General features: G+C 36.7%; 2 protein-coding genes across 3 annotated transcripts; both read left to right on the top strand.

Annotated features, from left to right (window-relative positions):
- The first annotated feature begins 411 nt into the window (after positions 1-411).
- On the top strand, positions 412-12170 carry ndufs2 (NADH:ubiquinone oxidoreductase core subunit S2). The gene is made up of 14 exons (XM_059354887.1): positions 412-561; positions 1954-2057; positions 2936-3126; positions 3567-3687; positions 4010-4122; positions 4721-4795; positions 4978-5055; positions 5154-5239; positions 5351-5470; positions 7054-7183; positions 9729-9824; positions 10086-10169; positions 10582-10639; positions 11964-12170. The coding sequence occupies exons 1-14, from the start codon at positions 455-457 to the stop codon at positions 11999-12001; spliced, it is 1401 nt and encodes a 466-aa protein (XP_059210870.1). The 5' UTR covers positions 412-454; the 3' UTR covers positions 12002-12170.
- Positions 12171-12427: 257 nt separating this feature from the next.
- Positions 12428-20337, top strand: fcer1g (Fc epsilon receptor IgFc epsilon receptor Ig). 2 transcript variants are annotated; one of them, XM_059354909.1, is made up of 5 exons: positions 12428-12598; positions 17683-17774; positions 18818-18865; positions 19600-19620; positions 19720-20337. In XM_059354909.1, exons 1-5 carry the CDS (start codon positions 12532-12534, stop codon positions 19771-19773), a joined length of 282 nt encoding a protein of 93 aa, XP_059210892.1. In that variant the 5' UTR covers positions 12428-12531; the 3' UTR covers positions 19774-20337. The 2 variants fall into 2 exon arrangements, with proteins under 2 accessions (XP_059210892.1, XP_059210891.1); XM_059354908.1 differs by having other exon boundaries at positions 17680-17774; positions 19720-20335.
- The last annotated feature ends 595 nt before the right edge of the window (positions 20338-20932 follow it).

Genomic DNA, 20932 nt, shown 5'->3' on the forward strand with positions numbered 1-20932 from the left:
CATGGGATGTGTCATGAACATTAAGGACACTTTTAAGTAACATTAATGCTCATGAAACTTGTCATGTCATGTTTATGACAGGTTCATGTCACTCTTATGTAGACACCTTCAAAATAAAGTGTTCAAAAATTGCCTAAGTGAAATGTATTTCTCTTAAGTTACATAATTTACACACAGTGTTATTATTATGCCAATAGCCATCCTTTGTTACATCCTTTTACCGTGAAATGATCAATAAATGTCATATATTACACTTTTGGTGAAGTTTTTTGTGTTTCCTGCAAAACTTGAAAAAATGAGTTAGGCGATTATTTTAACATGGTGACGTCATAGTTTCTGATGTACTTCAAAATGACCCATAGGTGGCAGACGTCCACTCGTCACGCGCCTCCAACACAACAGAAGAAGACGCCCCTCTACTACGTCATTGGCCAGAGGTTGTCCTGGAGCCAAGATGGCGGCCACTATGTTGAGGTCGCTCTCTAAACTAGGACGTCCTTCAACAAAAATAATATTAAATAATGCTTTGCTGAGCCCTGGCTGTACTGTCGTGCAAAACAGGTAAGATAACAAAACTACAAACCGTGTGGCTTCGTGTGACTCTTGTGTTGAGCTTCACATAACACTGACAGGCTAATGTTAGCATCATGCTAATTAAGCCGGCTTGATCTCGTCAAAATAATCCATGTTGCGTGCTGCAATTTGCTCTATCTTTCTTTGCAAAACACAACTGTTATACAGCTTACTCTTTCACAATTGACTCACATTTAAATCCCGTGTACCTTACAGGATGATATGCTACGTTGTCCTGCTGTCTAGTGAGCTAGCTAGGGTGTTAGCCCTTTGATTATCCAACGTGTGTCAGTGTTTACCAAAAATTATTCTGTGTGTATTTTATGCTTTATGTATAAAATCTGTCACATTTTACAAGAATTATAACACAACTAATCTGCTGGTTAGGAGGTTGTTAATAATAATAATAATAATAATAATAATAATAAATAAGTAATTTTAACCAATATATAAAAGTCAGAAGTATCTGGCTGCATCCATTCTAGCTACATTTACGACTTTAATGCAAATGGCACATTAATAAAGATAACCTGCCTTTTATATGTTACTATGTTATTACGAAATAAGTTAATAGGTCTCTGAAATTGTCTTTTTTCGACTTGTGCTGATTATGTAGCACTAAAGTAAAGGGGCATTGAACATAAAATCAATCAAAATTACGTTATTCATCACCGAGGGGAAATTCAGTTAGTCTGGTAGAATCTCTTGAAGAATGAGACAGCCTGATGGCTGTAGGAGTGAAGGATCTTTGTGTCTCTCCGTCCTGCAATGGAGAGAGGAGCCGTCCACTGCTGTTTTTTTGGTCCATAATGGTTTAGTGTGGCGGATGATCCAGGTGTTTCAAGATGGCCTTGAACATGTTGACAGGTCATCTCACCACCACCTCCTCCAGTGTGTCCAACCTGGCTCCAACCACAGAACCAGCTCTTTTGACCAGTCCGTCCAATTTGCATCTCTGTGTGTGATGCTGCCTCCCCAGCAGACTGCAGCATAAAACAACACACTTGTCACCACAGACTGATAAAACATCTGCAGCATCTTACTACAGATGTGATGATATTTTGGACACAGTAGCAGGTCTACAGATACTTCAGATAATTTGTTTTTTTATGTAGCCATGTATTGATGCAATAATTAGCATTGAAAAACACATTTTATAATACTTGCATGACTTGTAGCTCTGCTCTAGGTGGCAGATCTGATTATCAGTTGTCAGATTTCCAACTGACAGGCTAAACGAAATGAGATTAAAGTCTCTCTGGCAGCATGCAACATGTGCTACAATACTAGGTTTGCATCTCATCAGTTGTCTGAACTCTAAACTAAAGGCTTGCTCACAATGTCACCTCATGTTTAGGAAATTTCCAATGTTTTTCACAGGCAGAAACAATGGCAGCCAGATGTGGAATGGACCGAGCAGTTTGCAGGGGTAATGATGTACCCGGGTCGCGAGAATGAGAATTGGAAACCACCCCCATGGAATGGTACGATCCACAAACTACACAATTTTGAAGCCTTTATTTATTTAAACTAAATTTTAAGGAAAATGTTGGGTTGTCAAGACTGATAGACTTGTGAAAAACAACATATCAGTCTTTGTCAGTAATTGGAAGATAAAGACCTTGACATATCTTCAGTGATTTCCCTGGTGTTGTCAGTCTACCAAACTTTATTTAGATGGAGAAAGGCCATAAGTGTTTCACCTTATATGTGACAGGGCTGTTAAAGTTAACACAGCACACTGGAGTTAATACTTGGCTGTGTGTCAATACATTCTGAGACTTGTTATATATACACTCATGGAAAAAGTCATTAGACCATTGTTTTCTTCAATTTCTTCTTCATTTTAATGCATGTTACATCTAAAGGTACATTTGTTTGGACACATATAATGATAAGAACAAAAATAGATCATAACAGTTTAATTTAAGAGCTGCTATTGAGCCATGTTCAATGGTTTTAAAACCAAAAAATGGCTAGATATCAGCTCTTGAATTAAATTGTTATGATCTATTTGTGCTTTTATTGTTATATTTGTCCAAACATATGTACCTTTAGATGTAACAGGCATTAAAATGAACAAGAAATTGACCTGTGTGTGTCTGTGTGTGTCTGTGTGCTATATACGTTTGTGGCTTCAGGTGTGACAATAATAAATACCAAAATCAGCATTACTCACATCAAGTACTTGATCAGTTTTAACTGTAATCTGTAAAAAAAAAAAAAAAAAACAGCAAATCTTACTTTTAATTCTCATTTGGATTAGAAAATCACATCCTGAAGCCATACCCGGTTTTATACTCTAACTAAACACTGTGATTTGCTTTAACATGCCCTGCATGGTTTTGTTTTCTTCTTGCAGACAAAGATGCTCCTGCACAGCAGGATGTGTCCAACCTGACCATCAACTTTGGTCCGCAGCACCCTGCAGCCCACGGCGTGCTGCGTCTCGTCTTAGAGCTTAGCGGAGAGTCCGTCAAAAAGTGTGACCCCCACATCGGCCTGCTTCACCGCGGCACAGAGAAGCTCATCGAGTACAAGACCTACCTACAGGTACTGAACCTCTTACAATATATGTAAATAGCGTTTCTGTATTTTCTAATGCATATTTAGTGGTGGTTTAAATAGATCATACTGCAGTGTATGTATTCGTATAAAATGTTTTAAAATCAGGAAGGGAATCTGTGGTGCTCTTTTTGCTTTTTACCAGGCTGAGAAACAGCAGTAGTGGTGAACTCATTGACATAACAGTAAATTGCAACACAACTTCTTTCCAAGTCTTGTTGTATTGTGTTCAATATAACAGTACTGTTGAAAATGATGTTTTAATGTAAAATGTAGAGCAAGGGAACACCAAAATGACAAAATAAGACTGTTACATCATCAGACTTGATTGAAGATTAAGAGCTCATCATGTGTCCTGTGTTTCACAATTCTTGTAAGTCCCTTACCCAGTATACCTCAGTTCCTCTTTTTTTTTTTTTATTCTACAGGCTTTGCCCTACTTCGACCGTCTGGACTATGTTTCCATGATGTGTAATGAGCAGGCCTACTCTCTGGCTGTGGAGAAGCTGCTCAACATCCAAGCTCCACCCAGAGCAGAGTGGATCAGAGGTAGAGACGAAAAATGGTCTCCACACATTCTGCAAAGGCCGAATAATTAAAATGACTCGTATATATGTTTCCTCTCAGATGTTTGAGAAATAAATAGAGCTGCTGTTCACATAATTCGGGATATTTGGGGAAATAAATAGTATTGATTTCAAAGTGTTTGCATGTCCCCTGTGTGTGTGCAATACTAGTGTTATAGCTGTAATTGGGCAGCTGCAATCAGTGAAAAGTTGTTACAAACAAAGACTTAAAACTTCCATTTTTAAGTGTGAGTCAATAGAGTCATCATCTTTAAATGCTTGTGTGCGTTCTTTGTTGTTTGCAGTTCTATATGGAGAGATGACTCGCATCCTCAACCACATCATGGCCATCACTACACACGCCCTCGACATCGGTGCCATGACGCCCTTCTTCTGGATGTTCGAGGAGAGAGAGAAGGTCAGAATTAGACAGTTCTTTGATGTTTTTTTTAACTTTATCTGAGGAAAGTTTTTCGGACCGGCCAGAGTCATGCATAACCTCTACTGTAATGAAGTAAGAAGTAATCAAGTTTTTGAAAATCATGTAACTCTATGGGAGTAAATACAAAATTTCAGACCCAAAATGCTGACAAATATGTTGCAGCCGTATAGTTTCACCTGATTATATAATTTTGAGCTTCATCTTCTGGGAAGATAATTGCTAATTCTGTGCAATTCTTATTATACTCTTCATTAAAGTTAGATTTATTAATATTTTCTAATTATCAGTTCTACCTACAGTAGTTACACATCTATACCTAGGCAAGAAAATATCAACTAAGTTTTTCTTAGGGCAAACTCTGCCCCGAACATTTTCCTGACACGGCTACTTTCCTATCAAGACAACTTCCAGAAGTTTGCCTGTAGACTAAACCCTGCAAGGCGATCAAACACCAGTGCACTTCTTATTTAATCCTAAAAAACTAAAAAGCTAAGCAGCTAAAAAGCACTAGCCTTTTTTTTAGTATTGACTCCATGAAGCCTTCTAACTGTGTGTGACTCCTGTTTCCTCTCAGATGTTTGAGTTTTATGAGCGAGTTTCCGGAGCCAGAATGCACGCTGCGTACGTCAGACCTGGTGGTGTGCATCAGGTAGGACAATTCATAACAAATTAAACAAGCTATCTCTTTAGGAACATTGTGTCTTTCCAACACCTGCAAAGAGGAAAAACCAGAGATGTATCAGGCAGATGACATGTAGATCACCTAATCCATCAGATTATGATAAAAATAAACATGATCAGTGAAGTGCTAATGTTTAAAATGTGTCTCAGGATATGCCTCTTGGCCTGATGGACGACATCTATGAGTGGTGCAAGAATTTCTCCATTCGAATCGATGAGGTGGAAGAGGTGAGTGACTCATCGTTTTAACTCCACTAGCTCTTAACGTGGTAAGTCATGATAAGGATGCGGTGTGAAGGTTGACATCTGTTGGTTTTCCTCTGCAGATGTTAACCAACAATCGTATCTGGAAGAATCGTACTGTTGACATCGGGGTGGTTACTGCTGAGGAAGCCCTCAACTACGGCTTCAGGTAACCCACTAATGAAAGAGCAATAAATGGGTTTTGTGAAATGCACAAATACTTTAAGCAAAAATTTGTTAAAAACTGATATTTACCACTTTCTCCTCATCCCTCTTCCAGTGGAGTGATGCTGCGAGGGTCAGGCATCAAGTGGGACCTGAGAAAGTCTCAGCCATACGACAAGTATGACGAAGTGGAGTTTGACGTGCCCATCGGAAGCAACGGAGACTGTTATGACAGGTAACACATGAGACAGTGGCTGCGGTTGTTATTTAACACAAGGTTCCTAGTTGCTGAAATTTAATGTGGTGTTTCAAGGTTTAAAAAAAACCCTTGAAATTATTTTAAATACAACCCTTATTCCCAAAAAGTTGTGACACTGTGTAAGATGTGAATAAAGTGTATAGAGTGTGTATTTACAATTTTTTCAAAATTTAGTTTTAAGATGAAATATATTGTCTTAGTTAACCCATTGATGCCTAAAATGCCTGTAAAACCTCTGGGCGATTTTAAAATAATCCCCTAAAACCTGAAGTTTTTCTGGAAATTCAACAGAAGTGTCAACGCTTCTACCAAATAATAGATTTTTCAGCCTCTGTAGCAGATAGAAATGAAATTCAAAAAGTATTTGAGACGTAGGCTATCCGCTTTCCAGGCTTCAATGGGTTAAATTGTGATGCTTTATTTACATTTTAAACAACATCCCAGCTTTTTTGGAATCTGTTTGTAAAATGCCAAGTCTACTTACAAACATGCGACACAGCACAGTAACATCTAATTTAATGTTAATAAAGTGAACATTCAGAATCGGTAAACTGTTTGCACTGTGCAGTGATATGTAATTTACCACAGCTACACGGTGCTGGGAAAGCTTGTAGGAACCCTGTTAACAGCCCCTTCAGTTTATTTTTCCCGCCTCCTTCAAGTCAGGGATGTGTTTCACTAAATTTGCATGCAACGTTTGATTTTTTTATTAATATCAAACACATTAACGAGACATCAAACATTCCTTTGAAAAAGATGGCAGATATTTAAATTCCACTGGTCTGTCTTGCTATTTTGTAAAAGCTGCTACAAGACAAAAAAAGACACCTGTATTGACCCTCTGTCTGAAATGCTCAGATTTAGCGCCTATCTCTTTAAATCCCCCTCCCAAAAAGGTCCAGTCTGCTCTGATTGGTCCATGTATTTTTTTCCCTGCACCATCATTGCAGCCAGGGAATGACCTTAGAAAAGTTCCGATTGCTCGTTTAAAGCAGAGTTCCCAAATACAGACTGCGCATTTCCCCGTGGATTAGGTGTTTTGATACTTTCTCAGTATTTATGAAGCACCTAGACCTGCTTTATGATTTTAAAAAAATGCATTGAAATCACTTTTACAATGTAGGACCTTTTGAACATTTAACATTCAATACAGCACAGTGTCTATTAGAGAGGCTTTTATGCCATTACCGGGCCACCATTTATAAATAAATCATAGTTTTTATGCAGACACAGCTGGAAGCGTGAGCTTAATGTTGCTGGTTAAAGATTTTCATTGAGGCAGTGTCCTCTATCCAGCACAGTTCACTGTCTCTAATCACAGAGGCTGTGAAGTTTGTCACAGTCTGAGAGATGAATCACATTGAGCTGTCAGAGTTGAAAACAACACGGATATGAAAAGTGCTTTTGTTCAGAGAGAATTAAAAGAAATGACCTGTTTGAAAGGACAAACACACAGTTTGGCCTTTTTTTCTGTTTCAACTCCTCTTAAATTATCTTCCACAAGCTGATTATGATTTGTGGCCACTTTACTAATGTACTGTATTATCTGTGTGGCCCAGGTATCTGTGCAGAGTGGAGGAGATGAGGCAGTCCCTGAGGATCATGCACCAGTCACTCAACAAGATGCCAGAAGGAGAGATTAAGGTGGATGACGCCAAGGTTGCCCCACCCAAGAGGTCTGAGATGAAGGTGAGCTGAGTGCAGAGACTTGAACCTCCACTACAATTTTTTTCCCTTTCAGATTGAGAAAGTTTCATCATGCCTGCAGGCTATTAAATCTTAAAAATGTTTTAGCTTGTTACTTTTTTTTAAATTTTACCCTGTGCTTTATGGCTTCTGTGCGTTAATTAAATTTTCACAGGTGTCACAAATGTATCTTCACACTACCTTTTATAGAATTAGACCAGTTCTGCGATAAAACTCACTCTAATTGGTCCTCAAGCATTGAGATCACCTCCAGTTCACCTTCGTGTTGGAATGTTTTAGAGTTCGTCAGTTGATTATGTTGTGGAATTCATTGGAAGATGTGTGTTTCTATATATATACATTTTCCGATTACGGTCGCCAACACAGCAGGTTCAACTTCCTCCAACGTTTGTGTGCAACATTTTCAAAACAGCTGTTGAGACATGACCACAGACCATTGCCACTGCGGCGTCACACGTTGGTGTCTGTATTTTTTTTTGTTGCTGCCATTTTGGTTATTTGGAGCCAGAGGTGACCATATTTGGACGAGAGGGTGGAGCTTCCAGCTAATACCAGAGCTAGCTAGTTAGCTTAGTCAGCAACATGTATGTGTAATTCATGTTAACTGTGATATTAATTGGACCAGTAATTTGGCTAGATAAAAACAGACTTGAAACCAAATAAATGCACAGGAGAAAAAGAACAGAAGACTTTTTACAATGCAGGTTTAAGGCAATGTATTTAATATACTTAATGTGCTTCTTCTACCAGGGATATAGTAAATTACCCTTTAAAGAACTTCAAGCTATATTGTCTGTTTTGTTTTTTTTAAACTGTGGCTTAATGTTACACACATCCCTGCTCATCCAGACCACTTTCTGGGCGAGTTTGTAACGTATGATCAAAGTGTTTTTATATCTGCAGAGAAGCATGAAACGAGTCTGGAGAGTGAATGAAATGACTCGCCAAAGTAAAGTTTATACGTGTCTACTAGTGATTATTGACTAGTCTTTAAGTCTTGTTCACATTAAGGCATCGCCCCACTCCTCCAGTGTCGTAGATGAGTCATTAATTCTCAAGTCCATGTTCGAGTCCAGTCCAACTTCGAGTCACCAAAACAAAGCCTGAGTCAAGTCATCAATACCCGAGTTTGATTCCTAGTCCCGAGTCCCCAGTATTCAAGTAGAATACAAGTATTCAAGAAGAGTTGAGTCGGACTCTTCTGAAAAAACATTGGGCTTTGAGTCGTTGGAGTGCAAGTCCGAGTCGAATCACGAGTTCCGAAAATCAGGGCTTGGTGTCCAGGACTTGAGTTTTTTTTAAATTTTATTTTATTTGCACAGTTAGAATTACATAAAATGACAAAGATAACATATAATGTAAAGTGCAGGGAGAGGCAGAAAACCCAGATGGGCTTATTTAAAGCCTCCACCTAAAATTTCATTAGAAAGTAATAAACTGATAATAGAAAAAACAAATGTATAATATCAACAAGTTATAATGACAATAACAAAAACAATTAAAAACAAAAATGAAGATGTTAAAAAAGTATATTTGTGTGTGAACTAGAATTTCAAAACAGCAGTTAAATGAGCTTTCAGACATCTTTTGAAGCATTTTATAGAGATGGAGTCCTTTACCAGATGGGAAAAGGTATTCCACAATTTGGTCCCCCTAAATTGAACAACAAATTGACCTCTGCATGTCAGTAACCCATCCCTGCCCACCTCTAGATTTTATGAAAACCATGATGTTGCAGTCCATTTATGAGTGATGATCCGTAGTTCTTCCGCTTTGTTTGCCAGAGACTAAACTTTGGCGAGGAACATGCTGGGTAGTGGTGTCCAATGTGGAATTAGCTTTGTAACTAGAAGTATGCTACAATGTAGGCCTACATCATGCCATTATTAATTTTGACTTAATAGCTGTTAAAGGCCTATGTGTGCAATTCCATGCTTTAAATACCGTTAAAATGAATTTGATGTGGTTGGGATTTGCTTTGTTTGTTTTTTTTTTGTTCCAATAGAAATAGTTAATGGATAAGAGTGTTTTATTGTAGACGTGTTGCTGGGGCAACTAGAATCACCATACAGGTGTCATTGTGTGCACCAAAGTGTTAATTGAGCATTTGTGAATTGCTGTCGAGGAGTTTTAAAATATCAAGAAATGTACTGTGTGTCATGACATAGTTTATTGTTTATTGAATGGGTCCCCATTAGCTGACGCCTTGGCGACTGCTAGACTTCCTGGGGTCCCTAAAAAGACAAGAAAATGACATACAAACAACATAAAACAAAAACAGTACATACAAGAAAAACAATAACAAACTCAATTAATACATACATGCAATACTGTTAAAAATTCTACATTCATATTTACCCGACAAATGTTATACTGCAAAAATCATTAATTCAGATGTCTATAGTGTCCATATCAGCTGTATACACTTATAATTTGTCATTTCATTAGAGAACATTTAAAAGGAAATATCCCAGGTATAAGTTCCAGACCCGACCCTATAACATGTTTTATGTGTATTTCGTCTTAGATGTCCATGGAGTCTCTGATCCACCACTTTAAACTGTACACAGAGGGCTACCAGGTCCCCCCAGGGGCCACATACACAGCTGTGGAGGCACCCAAGGTAAGAGAGCACTAGGAGTTTGTAAGATAAAATTGCCTTTTTGCTTTTTACCTCTGACTAGCCGTATAACTACAACAATCTGTATCAGCCCTGATAGATTTTAATCTTGCAAACATAAAGTGTACCATTCTGTAGATCAGTAGAACACACAAGGTTTTCTTTAGTCTTAATTAACTGGGAAGCCTTTGTAGGCCTTTAGGGACTTGTCGTGATGTAATGTGCTTACTAGAGTGTATTTGTGTGTCTCCTTGTGTCTTGCAGGGAGAGTTTGGTGTTTATTTGGTATCCGACGGCTCCAGCAGACCCTATCGCTGCAAGATCAAAGCTCCTGGATTCGCTCATTTGGTACGCATTTAAAACTTCACAAGACACTGTGAAATATTAAACACCGGGTATCAATTATTCAGCAGGTTTAACGGCTTGTCCTTAAGGCTACTTTTAGTTCATTAGGTAGATTTTTATAAAGCACTATAGAAACAATATTTGAAAGCGTACAGCACCGCCCCCTCTTCCTGCTCCTCTCTTAGCTCATGGCTGCATGAACTGCTCTTTAACGTAGTTTGCTTTGTTGTTTTTTTTTTTACTCTTCAAGGCTAAAAATGTCTTTAAAGTTGCATAAACAAACTATTAGAGTAGTTAGTGCATTAACTTCAGGCTAAAATGTCATGAATTATGAATATTCCATTTTCTAAGAGCTCATTTGAATTAGCTGGTCTTTAGTTATTCTGAATGCTAACAGATGTTTTCTGCTCTCTAGGCTGGTCTGGATAAAATGTCCAAAGGACACATGCTGGCTGACGTGGTGGCCATTATTGGTAAGAAACTAATGATTCTTCAAGAATCCAGCTTCAGAAGTGCAATACTGAAATGCAGGTGCATCTCAATAAATTCAAAAAGTGGAAAATAACGCATTATATAGATCCATTACACACAGAATTAATTAAATTCTTCTAATTATAATGAGTTTGGCTTACATTTAATGAAGACCTAACCTACAGTGTCTGTAATATGTAAATGTAATATTACAAAAGAAAAAAGTAAAAAGTATGTTTAATATGGAAATGTTGGCCTTTTAAAAGTATGTCCATCTACACTACTGGTCAAAAGTTTTAGAACACCCCAACTTTTCCAGAATTTAATTGAAAATTATGCAGTTTAATGTGTCAGTGTACTCTGAAATTAATGCACATTTGCAACATTTAAAATTCGTTATTGAGCATGATAGTGTTTTGAAAGTAAAAAAAAAATTCAAAGTCACATTTTATGTTGGACTAAAGGACTAAAAAAAGACACAAAATGACCAAAAAAAGACACCAAAAGTCACAAAATGACTAAAAAAAGACACCAAAAGTCACAAAATGACCAAAAAAGACACAAAATGACTTGCAAAGAGATGAAAAGAATTCAAAATAGCCCAAGACTCCATAGAGTTAAGTTGTTAACCCACTTCTTGTTCCCTGAAAAAAGGCCTACTTGTATAATTCTGAAATGTACATTATTTTTCAGTTTTGGTTAAGCTTACCTTTTTTTATTTACCTCTGGCAGTTCACCACTTACCTTTGTACCTTTTCTAGCCGCTCATTTGACGTGAACTGCTTGAATTTCAATAAAAAAAATGGAAAAATTGGGGTGTTCTAAAACTTTTGACCGGTAGTGTATACACTACCCCTCAAAAGTTTTTTATATCAGTTTTTACAATGATGCACAAAATTTGATGAAAGTAAATGTAAATGTTTTAAAATTTTGAAAAAATTCAAAAAGGAAAATGTATAAAATGAACGTTATTTTAATGTTGCGGTAAGGACATTTTGTAAGAAAAAGTGATGAAAACCATCAAAAAATAAACATTTTCCAGATTAAAATCTTAACGATTACATACAATTTTGTGTACCTGTTAATATGTATTACAGACTCTGATGGTTAAAATTGAAATTCATCGAGGTTGATTTTTTTTTAATTTGGGAGAGTCAAAAGTGACCGTAGTTGCAGAAACACCCGTATATGACTCAATACTTGGTTGGGGCTGTTTGACTTGAACTACTGGAAACTGACTTTTCCATCATATTCTAATGTATTGAGATGCACCTGTATTAACTTTTGTATGAGGTTGTACTGAGCCTTTTCTTCTTCTCCTCCCAGGTACACAGGACATAGTGTTTGGTGAAGTTGACCGTTAACGTGATGCTGCTGACGTGTTGCTTCATTTTCTCCTTCACTCGTCTGTTAGTCAGGGTCTCTTCCTGTTCACTTGTCGCTCTAGTGAGGCTTTCGACAGACGACTGCTTATAATCAGTGATGTACAATGCCCAAATAAACCTAATAAATATTTTATGACCCAACTGCAAAGTTGTGAGTTGTTTGTTTTTCACCGTCACATTGCAACAGGCAGCTTTTGGAAGGATTCACAAGATCTTTAAACACTATTCTTTTTCAAAAGCTCCATTTCCTCCACTTGTCTGAAAATCAAGTATTAAGCATGAGGCCAAGCCTCGGTGTGTGTCCTTCCTCTGGTTGGTGTTAAAGGGGGAGTGGTATGATGAGATCTGAGACAAATGGACTTAGAGCTCAGACCACAACTTCCCCTGTTGGCTGTGAGGTAAGCAACACTCGAGTCTTCACCAGAACGCAGAGAAGAAAAAACACCCACAAGTCGCTGTGTTTGCTGTGAGCTGGACGCTTACGGTCCGTTTTTTGAGCTTTTGATACCATGGCAGTTTGGGGCCGGAGCCCGTTACTGGTGCTCATTCCTCTGTGGATGAGTTTTGGGACAGCTGGTAAGTTTTAACATTAATTTCCAGTTATTCTCTAGTGATGACCTTTTAGTTTCTGTGTTTGGTAACAAATATTCAGAATAGGGCACGGCTGAACAGAAGCTGTGCCCTTTCATAACCAGAGGAAGTTAACGGGGCTCTGATATGATGAATTATATATTATTGAAAATACTACTAGCAGGTGTTGTTGGCAGATGTGTATTCGGGGCAGTGAGGTTTTCTGATTTGGCCTTATTCCTCTCGTAGTCGGCAGAAATGTCACCACATTACAGTTCCTGTGAAAAGAGAAGCTGACCCTGTTTGTTTCTTGTAACTTGTGTTTATGTTGCCGAGGCTGGCACGCTCTTTCAACAAATGCACTTGTTAAACCAGTCGGACGCACCCTGACTCCCACGAATAGGTTCACAGTATCAGGTATCATAATTACTTCATCAAAAGTTAGTTTGTACGGTTTTTATTTTTTTATTTTTGACTATCACAAAACATGTATGTAATACACAGATTTAATGGCTAACTGATAAACTAGAGTGCTCAGAAATCATAAGTAAAAAGGATATTTTATAACATTAAATGCATTTTCTGTGCACAATATACATGCATATTGACCTTTTTAAAAAGTCAGTTTTAAATTTCTGGAGGTCTAAAAGGTCAAGAGTAAGTAAATTAAAGTAAGATAGAAACAGCTTAAACATTTTAGAGGAAGTAAATAAGCAACTGTTTTAATCATCAATTATTTAAATTAGTGTCAAATAATTGTTCCGGCTCAACAAATGCGGAACTTATTGGGCTACGTCATAGTGACCTAAATAATTTTGGGGTTGTTTTGTAGACCCAAAATAAATAAATAGGCATTTGAAGAACATTGGAACAAGGACAATGTGCATTTTTTCATTTTTCAGAGGTTTTTATAGACAAAATGAATGATTTGCTTGTAAATTAATTTTTTCACAAGCACAAATATAAAGACATTTTCAAAATCTGGTGTTTCACTTGCTGTAAAGTGAGTTTTTCTTATCTACTGTGTTGAGTCTTTGGGCATATGGGGCACTGTATTGCATTTAAAGAAAGAAATGTGATAAAATGAGCCCAAAGACGGAAGTATGATAAGAAAATGGCTGTATCTCAGAAACTACAAGAAGCATAATGAAGTATTTGGTCTGAACAAGTTGAACATCAGATACATGTAGCCTAAAATAAAGAAAATTTGGAAAGCATTTAAGAAACACAAATATTAGCCTTTTTCTCGCCCCTCTCGCTCTTTCTCTCGTCTCCTGACTTGAAGTGTCAAAGTAGTACTGTTAGATAACTGCATGTGCGTACCAGATTCCAAGACCAATAAGAACAAATGGAGCACTTTTTCTCCTTTTTATACTAAATACAGTCTTTGGGCACAAATAGGCTCAAGAAAAAAAAGTAGAGAAATGAACAAGAATAGCAAGTTGTAAACATAAAAGGTTGCTACAGATATTTTCTTGCGTAATTCAAACAGTGCGTAAGAGATGTTACAGTAAACATATTTCACTTTTGGTTCAACAACGACCTACTTCTCCAATCTGTGGTCTTTAAAATAAAAAGTCCCAGCCGACAGGTGTGTGTAAAAGAGAAACATGTCACTTTTAAATCCTTGTTTCCTCTAGAAACTTTGTGTACCGATCGGTTAATTTGTTATAACGCCTAAAAAACATGGTTGTAATTGTATTAACACTTTAACTGACTATTAAAATATGATATGCCTTCTACTGCAATACACAGAGCTGAACATGGACACTGTTATATACTATTATAGATGGCACTTAATGCGTGAGGACACATACTGGAATATTAGTTAGACCTTGCTATCAGGCTGTTATTTTAGGGGGCTTATACAGCATTAGCTGTTTCCTTTGAATCTGCAGTACATGAGTGAGTTGCGGAAACCAAAAGAGATGTAGATACAGATAACACACCACATCTCTCTGGCTCCCAGCACACTGAACAGCTCAGCAACACTGGATTGAACTATTTCACCTTCAATATAACTGTCCAGCCATGATCCACATGTCAAATATCAGTCAGTAACAAGATTTACAGAAAAACAAGTAGCTATTTTTAGCTATTCTTTAAATGCGATATTATTTGAAAAGTGTGGGAAACCATCATGTGATGACAGATTTTAGAGAAGTGGTTCATTACACTTAATTTGTGATGGAGAGGAAAGAAAGCGGGAAGGAAGCAAAAGAAAATGACGTGTGTTTGTGTCTCTAAAGGTGTGAAAGCTACATTTGTTCAGCCGGGCCAATCACATTTTAATGTGATCTAAACATGTATTGCATATTGTCAAATTGGCTCAGTTGTGGGAAAAATGTGCCCCTTGTACACTTTTTTAAGAATATTTATTTCTTAAAATGTTAAACTTTTTAAACATCAAAAACAAACATAAAAAACAAACATTAAGAACGGTACAAAGTTATTTAAAAAAAAAAAAAGATTTAATTCATTTAATTAGGTTATGGAGAGCACTCCTTGTACATTTAACAAAATTGCATCTTTGACATTTTGGTTAGGTTTCTGGAAAACCCCCAACAGTTTTTAATATAAATAAATTAAATATAAAGAAGAAGTCCAACCCACAGTGAGAAGAGCTCTCATTTGTCAGTATTGTTTCCTCTTTTTATCTCCCCTGTCACAGCTTGCTTCTTAAATTAAAGTGTAGTAATTTGTGAGAAATAAACACATTGACCTGTTAAATAAAGTGACATCTAAACGTATTTTGCAAAAAACAAACCCCAAAACCAAATCATTAATTGGGATGATAATTTTATAACCTAGTTTTGGTCTGAGGACTTAAAACATTTGCACAGCGAGTGAATGAGAGGATTCATGCAATACTGTAGTCTTCATTTCTTTTGTTCAATAACCGCCAACCTTGGGTCAATTTATTCCAAAAATGTTTGTCGTTTATATTGAGAAATAGCTCACAAGTAGAGCTCAATATCAGATATTTATGAGAGAAAATTTGACCCATATCACAGTGCTTTTGTAAAAGGTTTACTTGCAATTTCCGCATCAATATTCTCCCCTGCACGAAAGGTTAAAGATGCACAAAATAGTTCTGTGGTGAAGTCTTAGACGTGTGTGTATAAATGCACGCCTTAACACAGTTCAGTTTTGAGGCTAAGAATGTGTACACGCTGTGCAGGGAGAAGTGGTTGTTGGGCATTTGCAGCAAATAGAGAGTTACGAAAGCCGCAATTTCTCTTTATTTCCTCTCTTTCGTGTCAATTACATTTTTTTTAAGAAGTTGATCAAATGATGGCATGACTCAAGCAAAACATCAAAAGGGGACTAACAGGAAATGAAAATGTGAAAAAAGGTTTTTCATAATTGGGAGCTGTAGCTTTGGAGGGATAACAATGATATTTCACTTAATGTTCATCTTTTCTGCTTGTTCCAAAGAACAGGACATCCCAAAATAAAATCTGTTTTTCCTCTTACCTGCAGTGCTATTTATCAATCTACTTTTTAGTATAGTTCCTCCATGAAACTGCTCACAACAACGTCTGTGGATTATCTTCAGTAACCGGGTCATGAGCACCAAAATTGAAGTGCAATATTGGCAGACATGTATACAGCCAGTGTTGTGTGTTAATGCATTTATTCTAGGTGCTCATGTTTTCAGTAATTGGTTAAAGTATTGCATTATTTACGGCCAATGAAGGCGTTTCACAACAGTTAACAGCTCTCTGTGACTGACGGCACCCAGCATGCCTCTGCTGTGTCAAAATGTGTTCCTTCGTCAAATAGTGCTTCCTCCAATAGTTAACTCATTAAAATCATGAGAGAGATAAAATAAGACTTTATATATCCTGTACTGGGGAACTTCTGTTGTCTGTGATGACTGCTGATTCGATTTAACTAGTGACCTTATTAACTGGTGACTCAGTGGAATGCGTTGTGGTTGCTCGTAGTGTCCTTTTAAAAGCCTCTGGTTTTGCTTTAATTAATTTTGAATATGTTTGTGTCAATTATATAAGCCCACTATTGTAAGTAATTTTGAACACAAAAACAGAGGAGCATTAAGTCAGTTAACAGGGTCACTCATTGAACTTAAGCACCACTACTGCTGAAGCCAGTTTATCAGAATATAAATGAATGATAGCTAGTTCATTATTTGGGACTGTGAACTTAGTTCAATATTTATTTGTGAACATGAACGACTTAATACGAATCCATGTGAATGTACTCAACCCATAAGAAACCAGACCCAGTAAAAAGTAAAAATTATGGGGGATATACCACAGACCAAGTGGACCACATAGAACACATTTCTGATGTTTTTTCAAAAATACTACCCCTAAATGTCGAAGATCTGTGATGTGACATATGTGTCACATTGGGCGTTTATGGTATTTATGTTTATGATATTTAAGACAAAATTAAGACTATAATCGACCACCACATGCTCCTGGTGCTAAATTCGGAGTATCAAAATGTTATCATATTTAATTAAATAATACTGAATCCTCTCATGCTACACGTAGCCCTGCGTGTGTACGCTTTGTGTCATTAAAGCCTTGTGTTATGTGCATGTGTAAGATTAGTCAGAACTATTTCTCAGTAATATGTGAGTAACTGTGAGTAAGTAATTCCATTATTATTATTTTTAACTACTACTTATATATTTATATTAATGTTTCAAATGACATTCATTAGTGGCAAACCCTACTTTCCCTCCCTGTCTCCCCATAACTTATTTCAAAGTAAAGTGCCATTATTGATAATACATAAGCTTTATACACTTGGCTTTTTTCTTTTAACGGCTGCTGTTGGTCTGTTTCACAATCCGGAATGGTGACACGATGTTACTCAATAATTCTGTTTTGTAAAAGTCGACGAAACAGCCCCATCGTCACTCAGAGCCGTAATTATCACATGGGTACCAGATAAATTACAGTATACAGTTATGCAATAATTAGGCAAACTTAAAGGGAAAAAAGGCTCCGACAGTGATGTCACTGTAGTGCAAAGAATCTTCTCCTATGTAATCACTTCAAATTATTATTTGTGATATCATATGTAGTTATTATTTGCTTTGGTTTTCTCAGCAGCTGGTCTGGAAGAGCCAGAGATCTGTTACGTGCTGGATGGCATCCTGTTTCTGTACGGCATCATCCTGACAGCTCTCTACTGTAGAATCAAGGTTTGCATGCTACTTATTTTTTTTACATGCACCAAACATGCATCACAAATTATGTGTGCAGTGTATGGAAAAACAGATAATTTTAAAAAGGAATGAACACATACTTTTTCATTGTCTGGCAAAAGACATGTTGTAGTAATATTGAATAACCCAGTTTCATAAAAACGCTATAACAGGAGTTATTAGACATGCACATTTGTTTACATATCATGTTGTTCAGAATTGTAGCATTCCTGCAAATTGTATATGTTTTATAGTAACTAATTATTAAGGACATAGAGTAACTAATTATTGTTAAAATTAATCAACATTGACCTTTGGTTTCACATTGGACACAAGCAGCAATCTCACAGACCCATCCATCTCCATAACACATACACTTCTAGTATTATTGATTGTTATTATTGGTTCACAGTGAAAACAAAGTGTTTAAATCAAAGACTGATCATATTTCGTAAAATTTCCTACGAATTCCCATGCATGACATTTCATAGGAAATCATACCGGTTCATGAGAATATGTTCCTCTATACAGTCAACAAATATATTTATGATATATCAAAAACAAACATACTCCAGTAGGAAATATGTTTCCCTTCAAACATAACTGAGAATGCTGTTTTGTTGTATTTTATTCATTTTCTGGAGACGGGGCTAAATGAAAAGTAATTGTGCATAAAGTCGGGTGTCGTCAGCAAAATGAAGCATGCAACACAATCAAAAGGGAGAAGACAAAACATTTTGCTACATTAAAGTACATTAAATCATATGCTGATGTCCTACAACATTTTTCAGTGCTAGTTTTAGTTTTTTTTTGACTGTGGACTAATGAACATTTTGCTTCCAAAACTAAAGTTAAATGATCCAGAGTCTGTTAGAGTTTTACTTTTGACACGTAATATACCAAGAGTGTAAACTGATGCACCAATATATTCTTAAGGCCTGGAAACAGAGTAAAAAAATGAAATATAATATAAAAGGAACAAGAAATTGTATGTAAAATTGTATGTAAAAATGACAGTATGACACATCTGTCTTCTACAGATCATCAATGCTAAGCAGGCTGGAGCTGCGAATGCAAATGGCAAGCAGGTAAGAATAAACACATTTAGGCAACACACCGTACGTGCCTGCGTGACTAAACTAGACACGAAGATACTTCTAAAATTAATTTAGAGGGGTGCGAAAAACTCTATAGCAGAGAACATATTTCACCACAGCACAAAGTCGAGTTTCGGTGAACAAACCAGAGGCAGCTTCTATATAAATAATATACTATTGAGGTCAAACCTCAGTGGGCAAACACACATATATTATTTTATTTTTTACCGGTATTAAGATTATTTCTATTATAATGATTTAATTGGAGCCACTAAATTGCTAAAATTGAACTTTATTTATTTATTTATTTTTTACATTAAAAGTAAATAATAGCAGCTTTAATACCAACTTTCTTATTGATCCATTCATGATAATGGTATGCATGTTCCTGGATTCAATACTAACATGCAGAGTTACAGTTTCCATTTCATTTAAAGAGAACTCAACCTGCTTTTTTACATCTTCTCTTATTTTAGTCTATTATTTCCGATTACCAACCACAAACTGCGCACAGTCCAACCCACTTTGACACAGACATGTACAGATCTGGTGTGTTGCTTTCTGGCCCACACATACACTTCTTGGCTAGTTCTTCCTCTTTACACTGCATTCACACACACTGTATGTTCACATGCACTCTGTTACAATTACCAAGAAAAGACACAATGTCACAATGTTGCCTCAGTTACACCATATCTAAAATTGTTGTTTTCTACCCCTGACAGAAGGATGAGAGCATCTACACGGTGAGTTTTGATATATGAATGATGTAAAGACAATTGATTGCTTAAATGTTATTATATTTATTGTAAAATTCTTCCCATTTTCCCTCTGTTTTTCTCCAGGATTTGACTCCTCATGCCCAGGACACATATGAAACTATTGGCATGAAGAAGTGAACACATGAGCAAAAGACAGATGTTTTTTCTTTCAACACCTTCTTTTTTTGTATTTAAATATTGCCCTGCTTACTTTTTAAGCATAAGTGTGAATTCGCTTTTATAGATTTTATGGGAAGTTAAGAAGGAAGAAAAATAGAGAAGTTGAGCCCAAGACGGGCAGTCTCATAGATGCTTCTCCTTGTTGTTGTTGTTGTAAGGTCTTGTATTTCAGTTCCGCATATTTAATGTTATGCATAACATATTTTAAAAACTGTGATGCTTTAGACACATTTTGTATAGTTAAGCTCATAAAAAAAGAAAAAAAAATCATGATAAATTGTGTGTATAGACTGTGCAACTAACTTCCTCTTTTGTCTTTTTGGCAAAAAAGTATTTTAGTTTTGTGCAAGATGGTAGAGGGTAAATAGAATGAAAGCTGTGTTTATGCTTTGGAGATACTGAGAAATATTTCATGGACACCACAGGATGGCAGTGATGATGTCTTTATGAGGTGCTTACCTGTCCCAAAACACACACACACACACACACACACACACACACACACACAGACACAGACACAGACAGACAGACAGACAGACCGACAGAGACACACACACACACACACACACACACACACACATACACACACAAACCCTTATGCACCTTTGTGAGGACCCTTCATTGACATAATGTATCCTCTAGCCCTGTACCCTAACCCTAATCACCACAACTAAATGCCTAACCCCAACCCCAACCCTAAACTAAATTGTAATCTTACCCTTAAAACCAAGTCTTAACCCTTGTGGACCCCAGGAAGACTAACAAACTGCCATGGCATAAGCTAATGGGGATCGTTTAGTAAAACATAAAACATAAAACCCTCAAACAAGCCTTTGGAGAAGTGAAGAACAACCAAAATGTCCTCACTTCGCAAAAATGTCCTCACAGCATGGTTTAAAAAAACATATTCAAGTCCTCAGTATGTGAAGTTCAAGTACACACAGACACACATGTGGAAGAGCCTGAAAGAAATCAAATACATACACAGACTGTTGTAAAGTTTCATATAATTATTGCTCCCTGTAGGATGCATATAGAGCTGTTTTACATACACAAAACCTATTAAATGATTAACCTGCTAATTAAATCTTTGAGCTGCATTGGTAAATTATCTCTT

This window comes from Centropristis striata, chromosome 17 (assembly GCF_030273125.1).
Source record: "Centropristis striata isolate RG_2023a ecotype Rhode Island chromosome 17, C.striata_1.0, whole genome shotgun sequence".
NCBI lineage: Eukaryota > Metazoa > Chordata > Actinopteri > Perciformes > Serranidae > Centropristis > Centropristis striata.

What these genes read in the sequence shown, in the direction of transcription:
- fcer1g (XM_059354908.1), top strand. Translation starts at nt 12,532, where the DNA reads ATGGCAGTTTGGGGCCGGAGCCCGTTACTGGTGCTCATTCCTCTGTGG. An exon ending in GATGAGTTTTGGGACAGCTG is followed by an intron (nt 12,599 to 17,679) that starts GTAAGTTTTAAC and finishes TGGTTTTCTCAG; the next exon opens with CAGCTGGTCTGGAAGAGCCA. An exon ending in CTCTCTACTGTAGAATCAAG is followed by an intron (nt 17,775 to 18,817) that starts GTTTGCATGCTA and finishes TGTCTTCTACAG; the next exon opens with ATCATCAATGCTAAGCAGGC.
- ndufs2 (XM_059354887.1), top strand. Translation starts at nt 455, where the DNA reads ATGGCGGCCACTATGTTGAGGTCGCTCTCTAAACTAGGACGTCCTTCA. An exon ending in TGTACTGTCGTGCAAAACAG is followed by an intron (nt 562 to 1,953) that starts GTAAGATAACAA and finishes TGTTTTTCACAG; the next exon opens with GCAGAAACAATGGCAGCCAG. An exon ending in CAGCTGTGGAGGCACCCAAG is followed by an intron (nt 9,825 to 10,085) that starts GTAAGAGAGCAC and finishes TGTGTCTTGCAG; the next exon opens with GGAGAGTTTGGTGTTTATTT.